Genomic DNA, 13,768 nt, shown 5'->3' on the forward strand with positions numbered 1-13,768 from the left:
CACACACACACACCATGAATTTCCTAGCTCTATGTACTGAAAAGGTCTGTAAGTAAAGACAACCAAGAATCCCTAATGGGCATCCCTATGATCACACCCTGGTCTCTAACTGCTACTCTGAAGTAGAAGAAACCAGAGCTCCTAAGGAAAATGTCAGATTCCAGGTCGGGTTCTAATACATTAAAGATAAGTCTGGGATATCTTGTCTAAAAGCAAGGAAGATATAATGACTATTGAGATCTCAAAGAAAGGCCATAGAATTAATTTGTCAAGACTCCCACTGGCTAAATGGAATAAATTAAAAAAAAAAAAATAGTAACATAGATTAAAGCACAACCAATACACTGAAATGTATACACTCATAATTACACTGTAAAACAAATAAATAAAATCTACCTCATTGGTCTCCATTAAAAATTGCTAAGGTTTCAATTTATTTTTCTGAAATTTGATTCAAAGAGTAAAACATCAAGAATTTATCTTGCCTTTACTATGGTTTCTAAATAGTCTATAAGACAAAGTTTCTTACAGAAGAATTATAGCTAATAAATGTATAAAGGATGAGACAAGCAGGAAAAAAATTGCCATTTTGCAACTTCTAATGAAATAAAACATCAAGGTAACTAAATAACAAAGACAACTAAAATATTAGGCCCAAGATTGATGGAAAACTTTTAAGAGATGGTGCTACCTCAGGAATGTGGTTTGTCCCCCTGAAAATTCATTGGCAGTCTAATCTCCATTGTGAGGTAGTAAGAAGGTATAAACTGGGCCAGCGCCATGGCTCACTTGGTTAATCCTCCACCTGCGGTGCTGGCATCCCATATGGGCGCCAGGTTCTAGTCCCGGTTGCTCCTCTTCCAGTCCAGCTCTCTGCTGTGGCCCGGAAGGGCAGTGGAGGATGACCCAAGTGCTTGGGTCCTGCACCCGCATGGGAAACCAGGAAGAAGCACCTGGCTCCTGGCTTCAGATTGGTGCAGCGCCAGCCGTAGCAGCCATTTGGGGAGTAAACCAACAGAAGGAAGACCTTTCTCTCTGTCTCTCTCTCTGTCTATAACTCTACCTGTCAAATTAAAAAAAAAAAAAAAAAAAAAAAAAAAAAAAAAGAGGGTATATACTTAACCCAACCAGGATGCTTAAACTTGTGGCCTTTGGGAAGATACTCAAGGCTGGATAAGATTATCAGGGTGGAGTCCCATGACTGAATACCAGTGACTTTCTAAGAGAGAGACCAGGAGACACATACAGACACACTCCATGTCTTTCTTTCTCTGTATCTCCTTTTTTTTTTTTTTTTTTTTAAAAAAAAAAAAAAAAAAGAGAGAGAGAGAGAGAGATTTTATTTATTTGAAAGGCAGAGTTACAGAAAGAGAGATCTTCCATCTGCTGGTTCACTCTCCAAATGGCACCAATGTCCAAAGTTGGACTGATCTGAAGCCAGGAGCCAGGAGCTTCTTTCGGGTCTCCCACATGGGTGCAGGTGCCCAAGGACTTGGACCATCTTCCACTGTTTTCCCAGGCACATTAGCAGGAAGCTGGACTGGAAGTGGAGCAGGCAGAGCTCAAACAGGTGCCCATGTGGGATACCAGCACCGTAGGCAGCTTTACCCGCTACATCACAGCACCCGTACCCACTCCCTGTCTCTTGTCAAGTGATGGATGCCTTGTACCACCCTGGAGTTTGCCAGAAAGAAGGACATCATCGGATGCAGTTCCTCAAACTTGGACCAGAACCATGAGCCATAATACAATTTTTTCCATTATAACTTAGTCTGTGGTACTGTATTATTAATAACAGAAAATGGACTAAGGCAGATGGATTAGGTGAACAATACCGAAACCTACAAATCATCCTAAATATCATTAGAAGTGGAAAAAATAAACATGAAGAGATAGGAAAATGTGGAAATGTTCCTACCTCTCACCCTAAAAATTGAACCTGCATTTAACCGAATTCCTCAATATAACTACCACTTTTACAAGAAACAGTGAGCTTGAAAAGTCTTCATTGAATGACACAATGAAGATACGATCAGCCAAATCAGGCATGTGGGAAATTTTAATTGATAAAGTGCTGGATTTATGATTTCATGGTCTCAAATAGGAAGTATAAGGATATATATCTAAAGAAATCATAGTGTGGAAGCTTTAAATTACAAGTTTAGCAGTTTACAAAACAAACCAATTTCTGAATTCAGTTTGTAATATTAAACAAGCCAACATGCTCATGGTTGCCCCTTTTATGATATAGTAAGCAATAAGTATCTCAATAAGGCAATTGAGTAAGTAATAAATGTTCATTCCATAACCATTTATTGAAGCCTATGACACTGCTTGGAACTCATAATCTTCAATGTCTTTCTCTGGAAGGCCTCTGGAAAACAAAAATGTGATTTCCTTCCGTGTCAAAAACTCACTTAATTAAAACATGTTATAGAATAACATGATTAAGCCGGCGCCGTGGCTCAATAGGCTAATCCTCCACCTTGCGGCGCCGGCACACCGGGTTCTAGTCCCGGTCGGGGCGCCGGATTCTGTCCCGGTTGCCCCTCTTCCAGGCCAGCTCTCTGCTATGGCCAGGGAGTGCAGTGGAGGATGGCCCAGGTGCTTGGGCCCTGCACCCCATGGGAGACCAGGAAAAGCACCTGGATCCTGGCTCCTGCCATCGGATCAGCGCGGTGCGCCGGCTGCAGCGGCGGCCATTGGAGGGTGATCCAACGGCAAAGGAAGACCTTTCTCTCTGTCTCTCTCTCCAACTGTCCACTCTGCCTGTCAAAAAAAAAAAAAAAAAAAAAAAGAATAACGTGATTAACCTGATTCTATCTTACAGTGACACATGAGATAAATTTAATGAGTGTGTCCTACATGTTAAGACACTGCAAGGCAGACTTGCTACAAACTGCAGTCTAGGAACATTCTTTCTATTGCTCCACCTAGATTCTGCCAGTTACCTAGCCAATGTCAGCATCTATGAAGATAACTTATTTGACAGCTAGGCATCATGGTTCCTCAAAACCCTCTTTTCTCCAGTGACATATAATTCCATCAAAGTTCAGCAACTTATCTTGTGGCCACATCTTGGACTTGCCTTTGACATTATGTTACCTCTGACATTCTAATCTCTTATCATAACTTTGTAGAGATACACAGTCAAATAGGAATATGAGGGCCATTTATATAGTATAGGACGTTCTAAGTTATTGCATTAAAAGTAACTGCTCATTAAAAATTAATTTTAGTAACTTATTTTGTGTAACTAATACTTTAAAAATTCATTTAAACATGTAATCAATATAAACATTAGCCGTGAGGACTCCATGTTTGGCTTGTCTCACACTGGAATGCCTGGGTTTTATGCCTGACTCTGACTTCTGATTCCAGCCTCCTACTAATGCAGACTCTGAGAGGCAGCAGCAATAGTCAAATGACTGAGTTCTTGCCACTCATGTGGGAGACCTAGATTTCATTCTTGGCTTCCAGCTTCAGTTTCTAGCCCAATTCAGAGTTATTGCAAGCTCTGATGATGAACCAGTGGATATGGAGGATGAACCAATGGATTGGGAGCTCTCTCTCTGTAATTCTCAAATAAAACTTTATAAAATTTATCAATGATATATATTGCCTGCTTCATTTTTAATACATTAAATCCAGTGTGTGTTTTACACCTATATCACAACTGAGATGCTAAATTACCTATAGCCAAAGTGAAATGTAATCTTACTAAAATAAAAAGTCATGTTTAACAGAAAAATATTTAACATTGTCCATATTGAAGAAATAGGCCTTGCCCAAAGAGAAGGTCTGGCCTTCGTTGGCTTCTGGGAAATGATGTCTGGGTCCCTTGAATACATGCGTGCTAGGAGTATCTGCTTGGACACCTTGGGATGTGCTGCATGTCAGAGAGTCTAACAATATGATTCAGGTTGGGACTTGTCACACCCAAAAGGTCTTAGGGTAGAGAATGGCTACATTAGAAAGATTAACAATCTTAGTGTTGGGGATTCAGGTCATCGATATCAGTTGACCTGGACAAAGAGATCAATTATAAAGGCAATCAATCAATCAGGCCTATGTAAAATAAAAAAGCTGAACACAGGGGCTTACCTGAGCTCCCCTGATAAGCAGTGTTCTACATATTGTTCCACACTGATACCAGGTGAGTAACACAGCTTGCCTCCATAGCTAGAGGACAATCAAAGCTCTGCATCTAGTATTCTCCTGGACTCTGCATTTTGTCTCTTGGTTGATTTTAATCTGTATGCTTTGCCTGTAATAACCACAACTGTGAATATATTAGCTTTCAGTGAGTCTTTCTCAAACCTTATTAAACCAGAAGGTGGTTTTGGGGATTTCCCAAACTTGTGGTTGCTGCCAGAATACGGGTGATTGTTGGAGTCCGTACTCTCTAACTCTGGTTGGTTAACTCTAGAAGCTGGCTTAAGACACTTACACAATGCCACAGACGTTAAATGTAAATGTAAATTAAATTCTTAACTCAGTTTCTCACTAGTAACATTTTGAATGCACAATAGCAAGATGTGGCCAGTAGTTGCTGTATTGAGGTATATTTTATACTCATAAACCCAAAACACTTTTTTTTTTTCAACTTAATCTAGATCTCTAGCTTTTTAAGTTATTAAGGCCATTCATCCTGATCTCACTTGAGTATCCTGTCCCCTTCCAGCCTAAGCCCAGGGATCCATTATTACTAGTGGCTTCAATATCTTTAACACATTATCTCTTCTCTTCATGTCTTGTAAACACCAACACTGGATCAATCCAATTTCCCACTTACTTATAGGTAGTTTAGCACTATTGAGGGCATTCAATCCTGTATAATGAAACAAAATCATAGTTTCCTATCTCTAGGAACTTTACTCTTTTACCTATTCCTGATCACACGATGGCTTTCATTCCTCCCAGGAACTAATTTCCCCTTCTTCTCCCTGATCCAGGTCCCTATTCTCTCAGCTAACAACCTCATATTCTACTCCAAATGGAAAATTAGACAAAGACATGATATTCTGTACTTCACATTCTTCTATCTAAAAAATTATCTGCAGCCACAAGCATCTTTTTACCTTCTACCTTTTTCCTTTACCTTCTTCTGTAAGACCAATTCCTTACAACTATCCTCATAGCTGAATTACCTCCATTTCTTATGGATCTTGGTGTATAAATTATGTTTTCCATATCAGTTATTGTCCAATTCATCTTTCTCACTACTGCATTTTCAATTTCAACCTATAACTAAGTCTTATATGTAAACAAATTGAAACACAACAAAACTCTCCCTTACCCCTTTGTCAAGCACCAAGAGGCTCTGAGATTTTACCCTTCTTATAAACTCAAAAAATTAACCTGCCAGTTTCATGGATGCTGGCAGAAAACATGATCTCCTCTCTGCTCAGGTCAGAGACAATAGTCTTTGTTACTTTGGAAACAACAAGCAGCATGGGCAGCAACATATTTGCTTCAGTTCCCCAATTCGTAATTCCCATAGAACAAAAGAAAAGGGAATACATACACATAGTAGAGAACATTATAGGGGAGGAAACCTAAACTTTGGAAACGTAAATATTTTATAATGGGTAATAAACAAACCTATCTTTGAGCTCTGGAGAGAAACACTATCTCAATTTTCCAAGGCTAGAAACATTTTTTTTTTTTAAGATAGTCTGGAGCCAGCACTGTGGCATAGCAGGTAAAATCGCTGCCTGATTGGGCACAGGTTCATGTACCAGCTGCTCCACGTGTGATCCGGCACTCTACTATGGCCTGGGAAAGCAGTAGAAGATGGCCCAAGTCCTTGGGCCCCTGTACCCATGTAGGAGATCAGGAAGAAGCTCCTGGACCCTAGCTTCAGATCAGCCTAGATCTGGCAAGTGAGGCCATTTGGGGAGTGAACCAGTGGATGGAATACCTCTCTCTCTCTCTTTCAAATAAATAAAATAAGAAAGAAAGAAAGAGAGAGAGAGAGAGAGAGAAAGAGAGAGAGAAAGGCAGGCAGGCAGGCAGGCAGTCAATGCCTTGCTCGCAAAACATGAAGAAACTTTAGATACCCATTCAGAATTCTCTCTGGACAACCAACTTCCTGTTCAAACTACCATCTTTCCCATTCTTTTCTTGAAAGCTATGTTTCTCAAAACACTAGCCTTACCTAATGCCTCCAAACAGGCTTCTAATTTATACCAGCTTGATTCCAGTTATGTATAAAAATGTCACTCTTCAGTTGTTCTATTTTTTTGCCATCATTTGTAGTAATATTTTATACCTATCAAATTAATTATTATAAAACAATATATTGTTATAGTTATTACTTTATCATCAGTAACAATTTTCTTAGTCCAATGCAGTTTTTCTCCTACATGTCTCTTTTGTACTGTCATTGGCAGATATGTGATACAAATATTATATTATAGGCCTAACAATGCATTATGTGTATATTATTTCTTCTTTTGTTTTTTTTTTTAAGATTTATTTTATTTATTTGACAGAGTTACAGAGAGAGGCAGAGACAGAGAAGGAGAGAGAGAGAGAGAGAGAGGTCTTCCATCCGCTAGTTCACTCCCCAGATGGCTGCAACAGCTGTAGCTGTGCTTATCCAAAGCCAGGAGCCAGGAACTTCTTCTGGGTCTCCCATGTGGGTGCAGGGGCCCAAGGAGTTGGGCCATCTTCTACTGCTTTCCCAGGCCATAGCAGAGAGCAGGATTGGAAGAGGAGCAGCCGGGACTAGAACCAGCGCCCATATGGGATGCTGGCACTTCAGGCCAGGGCATTAACCCACTGTGCCACAGCACCCGGCCCCCAATATTTCTTCTTTTTAAATAGGATAAAAGAAGAAATGAACCAAAACATGTACCTCTTCTTTAATAATCACAAAATTATCTTTGCTGGTTCTCCCATTTTGTATTTGTATGGATTAGAATTACAAATTTGGGAGCCATTACTGTGGCCCAGTAGGTTAATCCTCAGCCTATGGTGCCAGCATCCTATACAGGCACTGGTTCTAGTCCCGGCTGCTCCTCTTCCGATCTAGCTCTCTGCTGTGGCCTGAGAAAGCAGTGGAGGATGGCTCAAGTGCTTGGGCCCCTGCACCCACGAGGGAGATCAGAAGAAGCTCCTGGCTTTGGAAGGGCTCAGCTCTGGCCATTGCGGCTATTGGGGGAGTGAACCAGCGGATGGAAGAACTTTCTCTCTGTCTCTCCCTCTCACTCTCTGTAACTCTCTCTCTCAAATAAATAAATAAAATCTTTTTTTAAAAAAAAGCATTACAGGTGGGAGGGAAGTTATAGGGGGAAAAAGCCATTGTAATCCATAAACTGTACTTTGGAAATTATATTTACTAAATAAAAGTTTTTAAAAAATTAATTAATTAATTTTAAAAAAAAATTTTAAAAAAAGCATTACAAGTTTGGTCACTTGCTTTCAGCCTAAGGAATTTCCATTGGTGTTTCTTTTAACTGTAAAGTGGATCTATCGGCAAAAATAGTCTCTGATTTTAATTACTTGAAGATATTTCGCTTTCTTCTTTGAAAGACTGTTTTTCGGGATACAGGAGTTTGGTTAACACATTTTTGCTGAAGCACTTTGAACGTTATTCCATTGCCTTCCATGGTCCACAGTTTGTGCTGAGAAGTCAGTTTTTGTTCTTACTGGGGTTTCCTTTAAGTGATACATTGCTTTCAATATTCTTCCCATCTTTGACTTCACCATTCCCACCACAATGTGTCTATGGATCGGTGTTTATTCTACTTGGATTTTGTGTACTTCCTGAAAATCCAGGTTATTATTGTTTTTTGATAAGTTTACAACCATTATTTCCTGTTCCTTCTCTCTCTCCCTCTCCTATCATGCACACATTGCTGCTCTGTTTTTTATTCTTCATTCTTTTTTATGCTGATGCTGATGTCCTGCTCTTTCTGTTCTTCATCTGCATAATCTCTGTTGATTTATCTTCAAGTTTGCCTTTTCTTTCTTCTGCCACTCAAATCTATACCTGAGCCTAATGAATTTTTTTTATTTCAGTTATTCTACTTTTTTCAACTCTTTAGTTTTCATTTGGTTCCTTTTAATAATTTCTCCTTACTGATATTCTCTAAGTGACATTATCATTTTTTTAACTCTGTTTTTCCACTGTTTTTTTTTTTAAAGATTTTATTCATTTATTTATTTATTTGAGAGGCAGTGTTACAGACAGTGAGAGGAAGAGACAGAGAGAAAGGTCTTCCATCTGCTGGTTCACCCCCCAGATGGCCGCAATAGTCGGAGCTGAGTCAATCCGTAGCCAGGAGCCAGGAGCTGTTTCTGGGTCTCCCACATTGGTGCAGGAGCCAAAGCGCTGGGGCCATCTTCCACTGCTTTCCCAGGCAATAGCAGAGAGCCAGAACAGAAGAGGAGCAGCCAGGATTTGAACCGGTGCCCATAAGGGATGCCAGCACTGCAGACAGATTAACCTATTGCGCCACAGCACCAGTCCTGACATTATCATTTCATGTTTCTTTACTACATTAAATGTGAGGCCCCTTATTTTTGTGACCATGTTTATGATAACTCTTTAAAGTTTTTTTTTTTTTCTGATAAATCTGACATCTAGTCTCTCTGATACACCATTCTAGTTGCCTGATTTTTATCCAGTTTATGGTTCATCCTTTCTTTTTTCTTTACAAGCCTTGAAGATTTTTGCTGTTGATACTGTTAACAGGGCATTTTTAGTTAATATACTATAGCACCTCTAGGCAGTGATATACCTTTCTGCTGTTCCCCCTACCCCATTTGCTTATTAATTTGCTCCCTGACTAGCTGCATTCTTTCATTGAAGTTTATCCCCTCCATACACCCAGTGTTCAGCTTCTGTTATAGTTCTGGGACACATAGCTTTGGCATGCCCACAATTAATCTGGCAGGACTCATCCTCTTTTCCTGACCATATCCAGCTGTTTAACTCCACTAAATGTTGGCTGATTGCTCTAATGTTCTGAACAATAACCTGGGATATAAACTGGTTCACAAATAATACAATCAAACTCTGGCTCTCTTGAAGGAATAGCTTCTGAGATCAGTATCTTACTTTTGTTTTGACCTCAGGAAAGCTCTTTCTCAATGTTTTATTGCCTGGTTCTCTCCAGGAAATTATCATACTGCCATTTTGGCCTGTGTTAAGAATTAGAAACTATGTGTTTTATGGTCTGTTTTTCCTCCCCAGGTAAATCTCTGAGTTAGGTCTCCAGAGCTAGGGTTGAGGCTATGGCAAGCTTGTCTGAGTGAGCAGTAGGAGAGAGAACAGCAGCTTGGAGGTCCTTGCAGCTTGCCTCTCCAGGCGTGGAACCACTACTGTGTTATTGCCCCAGGCAAGAGTAATCTGGTCCCAGTAACACCAGCCTGCTGTAATCAAGTCCCACAGGTCGGGACTGGACAGAAGGGAACAACCATTTCTCAACACATTCCCTTAGGACTTAGCCTCAGCAACAAGCAGCTGGGGACGAGATGAGAAATGCTGATGTCCTGCTCTTTCTGGGAAGAAAGGAATCTGTCCCGGTGTTGGGAGAGGGAAGTAGAGAGGAGGAAGCCCTATGTTGTTGGCCGAAGTAGTCTGGACTGGAACGCCCATCTCCCAGAAACAGCAAGGAGAAAGTGGGAGGAGTACTGATGCAAACACCAAGAACTCTAACTGAATTTCACAGGCATTCTTGAATAAAAGTTTCATCTGCTGCTTGGCCTTAGTATCACTTCCAGAGACTGTAAATGGCTATTTGGTTTATTCTGTTTTCACCAGTTCTACTAGGACTAGAAATCAGGTCAGCAGAGCTCTTCACACAGCCACGACAGAAGGTGATTTATGTTTTATATGTATCATGTTACCTTCACAACTACGAGGCAAATACTACATATCTTACCTTCTACAGATGTTGTAACTGAGACACAGAATCATTTAGTTAACTTTTTCCAGGTAAAACAGCAGATGGCAGAGATTTGATTCAAATGTAGCTCTAACTACCTTCAAAGCTCATGTTCTTCATTAAACCTGTCCTCTCATCTTTTACACAGATACTTTTTAAAATGAGACCTCATGAGACAGTTCTACTTTGTATAGTCGATGATGATTTCTTAGGAAATACACTACTTTTGTTTTCATCTGAATCTTTTGAAATAATACTAATAATATAGTTATATGTATCATAACATGTAATACATAATTACATGTTTTCAAATATGTAAGTGTATGTTGTTTAAATATGTATTTATTTGAAAGGGAGAGTTACAGAGAGGGAGAGACAGAGAGACAGACCTTCCACCCACTAGTTCACTCCCCAAGTGGCTACAATGATCAGGGATGGCAAGGCAGAAGCCGGGAGCCAGAAACTCCACTTAGGTCTCCCATGTGGGTGGCAGGGGCTCAAGTACCCGAGCCATCACTGCTGCTTTCCCAGGCCCATTAGCAGGGAGCTGGATCGAAGTGGATCAGCCAGGAGTTGAACCAGCATGCACAAGGGATGCCAGCAATGCAGACAGTGACTTAGCCTGCTGTGCTACCTCACTGGCCCTGATATATATGAATGTTTAAAATAACATTATCAAAATTTCCATCCTGTCCGCTTCCGCTTGAACTGCATTGCCTCAAAAGAGTTCATGACCAGAGGATTGTCTTTCCTCTATTTTTAAAATCTGCTTTCCTAAAGAGCAAGGCAGATCTCATGTATCCTGTGCTTGGTTCTTAGATTATTATGAACATTTAGATGACATGATCTCTTTTCTCCCAAGATTACCATTGCTTCTCCACAAATAAATGTCTTTCCATGAGATAAGATAGTAAGTAGCTCAAGGATTTGAGAGATGTTTTGCTTTAGTTATAGAATAAAACTTGTAAAAGGTATCCAGAAAATGAAGTTTGTCTGTTGGCTTTTGTGTACATAGATGGCCTGAACGAAGGCAGTTTTGTAAGACATACATAGCATGTCAGACCACAGTGTACTCCCCAAAAAACATAACTGTTATTTCTCTCTCTCTCCAAATACTGTTTATCATGCTTTTATTTTCTGGTTTACAGACTCCCACATAACCACGGGTAAGACTTCAATGATCTCCAAAAATTAATCACAGCATCTGCACTACTGTTCTTACCTCTACAGAATTTTATGGTTTCAGCTCTCATGATCAAAGTTATATTTTGATTTCCATGTCTTTATTTTACCAAATTTCTTTGTCTTAAACGAGTCAGCATTTCCAAGGCACAGGAGGCATATAATTATACATAGTAAAAGCCTAGTATATCCTCTTGACAGACAATACTATTCTTTAATTCTTTTAATGCTTTAATTTCTTTGAAATAAAGTATCTTCTCCAATACTATATTCTGATTAGCAATATCATTTCATTGCTATAGTTTTAGCATAAAAGGACATACATAAAGCCAATTAAAGATAAAATTAAGAAAAAGGAAACTTTCTTTAAAAACAACTAGCACTTATTATGCAGGTTTTTAAGACACAAAAACCATTAGATTGCAAGGGAAGATTTCACACACACACACCCCAGGTAGCCACAAATGTCCAACTGGAAGTTCTATTTTGTAAGTGATTGCATACTTTTAAATATATTTTAAATGATTAAATGATCAAATTATTTTCTAGAAAATCAAAAAATGAAGAAATTAGATAAATCTAAAATATATAAAAAGAAACCTGCTCTGGCAAACAAGTCAGTTGCTAAAAAGGTGCAGTGAGGGGAGACACATGTCAATTCAGATTTTAAAAGTTTACCTTGTACCGCTGCTAGGCTCCATTTATCACTATTACCAAAACAAAAAATACTGCCAGGTTTTAGGACCTAAAAAATCAGATTTGCCAGTAACAAACTGTACTGATTATGATATTGTGTTAATGGTAAATAAATTTAAGAGAAAAAATAGCTGCTGAAGGCAAAATCTGAAAATTACAAGAATCATCAAAGAGAGCTATGAACACATGGCAAGGAATAGAGTTATAAGTTATATTTAAACAAGTGTAAGGAATGTACTAGGGTGAGACTGCTTGCTCACACAGCAGAGCCTGCACACTTGTGGGGGTCCTGTCACACTTGGTAACCTCAGTTAGAACTCAGCAATGGGAAAGAACGTGTTCAGAAGGAATGTTTGTTTTTGGAGAACTTTAATTTGAACTGTCAACATCCAGCTGAAACAAAGAAAACACCTTGGCTTAGGAAATAAAGAAGTTACAGGGATTTTATTAGGTGAGTCAAAAAAACTAAATTATTTTGTTGGTAGAAAATGACAGACGGAAGGACAGCATCAAGTGACAGCTGTTCAAGTGACAAAGGCACAGAACAGCTATTTTAGGTTTGCCATACTGTGCTCAATAGCTGTTTAAAGAATGCAGTAAATGTACTTACCAAATATTTCCCCTCCACTAGCATATTCTGTCACCAGATAAATCATCCGTTCTGTCTCCATAACCTGGTACAAAGGCAGGAAAGTGACAGACAGTGACACAAATGACAGGTTGATATCATAGGAAGAGAAACGAATGATTCCTCTTTTGTCATTGAAATATTAATAATCACTATTACTCAAAGGAAATATAAAATATTTTAGGTGGAACGGATATAATGTTAAGAAAAAAGGGAGAAGATATATATTCTCCCAAGTTCTTGAAAGTGTAAAACATTTACTAATTGAAGGATATAATCTTTTTTGTTGTTCCAGGAGGTCTCTGCAATCTGCTAGGCTGTATAAAACTGAGAAGCATAGGCGCCAACAACCAGAAAAAGTTCACATTCAACATCAATAACTTGAAGTTCAAAAACACCCCCAAAACACTCAATGAAAACAGGGAAAATAATGGGACTCACTTAAGAATGGCACAGAAACCATAAATGGCTTTCTTTTTAAATGCAAATGACAACTTTCCTACCCTTTGCAGTTTTATTCAATAAAGGGGAACAATAATTTAAAATATTCAATCCTTTAAGTAACATAAATTACTCATTTGGATTCTGTCTTGGCACCTGACTCTAGCTTCCTGCTTATCTGGACCCTGGAAGGAAGCAGTGAAGGATCAAGTAAATAGGCTCTTGCCACCTACATGAAACACCTGGATTGAATTCCCAGCACTCTCCTTCAGCTCTGGCCCAGCCCTGGCTGTTCTGGGCATTTGGGTAATCAACCAGTTAAATGAGAGTGCTCCCTCTTTCTCTCTAATGAATAAATTTTAAATTAATAACATAAAGGTATATATATTCATTATAATTATTTTAAATGCCTAGTATATAAACAAAAGAGCATTTTTTCCTCTTTCCAGTTTCCTCCCTCTCACTCATCAAAGGAACACTATCAATAATCTATTATAGGCTGGCGCTGTAGCTCAGTGGGTTAAAATCCTGGCCTGCAGCGCCGGCATCCCATATGGGCACCAGTTCGAGTCCTGGCTGCTCCACTTCCAATCCAGCTCTTTGCTGTGGCCTGGGAAAGCAGTAGAAGATGTCCCAACTCCTTGGGTCCCTGCACCCACGTGGGAGACCCGGAAGAAGCTCCTGGCTTTAGATCGGTGCAGCTCCGGCCATTGCGGCCATCTGGGGGGTTGACCAGCAGATAGAAGACCTCTCTGTCTTTACCTCTCTCTGTAACTCTGTCTTTCAAATAAATAAAATAAATCTTTTTAAAAAAAGAAAGAAAAATAATGTCATAATGGTATTCTCCTTTGCACTTCAAGGCCTTTTATTAACTGCAAATGTTCTTTTTTATTATTAAAACTTTTCAGGAGTTCAGAAACTG

At 39.3% G+C, this 13,768-nt stretch overlaps 2 protein-coding genes across 8 annotated transcripts in view; both read right to left on the reverse strand.

Moving 5' to 3' along the window:
- The window catches only part of BUD13 (BUD13 homolog), a 243,226-nt gene that overhangs the window by 178,499 nt on the left and 50,959 nt on the right, over positions 1-13,768 (reverse strand). The gene's annotated exons all lie outside the window — the stretch shown is intronic.
- Positions 1-13,768, reverse strand: part of SIK3 (SIK family kinase 3) — a 243,756-nt gene that overhangs the window by 95,923 nt on the left and 134,065 nt on the right. For all 7 annotated transcript variants that reach the window (XM_070078639.1, XM_008260949.4, XM_051849002.2 and 4 more), the window contains exon 3: positions 12,388-12,451. In XM_070078639.1, the coding sequence (XP_069934740.1) occupies positions 12,388-12,451 (64 nt within the window). The remainder of the gene's footprint in view (positions 1-12,387; positions 12,452-13,768) is intronic.

Source organism: Oryctolagus cuniculus, chromosome 1, assembly GCF_964237555.1.
Source record: "Oryctolagus cuniculus chromosome 1, mOryCun1.1, whole genome shotgun sequence".
NCBI classification, from domain to species: domain Eukaryota; kingdom Metazoa; phylum Chordata; class Mammalia; order Lagomorpha; family Leporidae; genus Oryctolagus; species Oryctolagus cuniculus.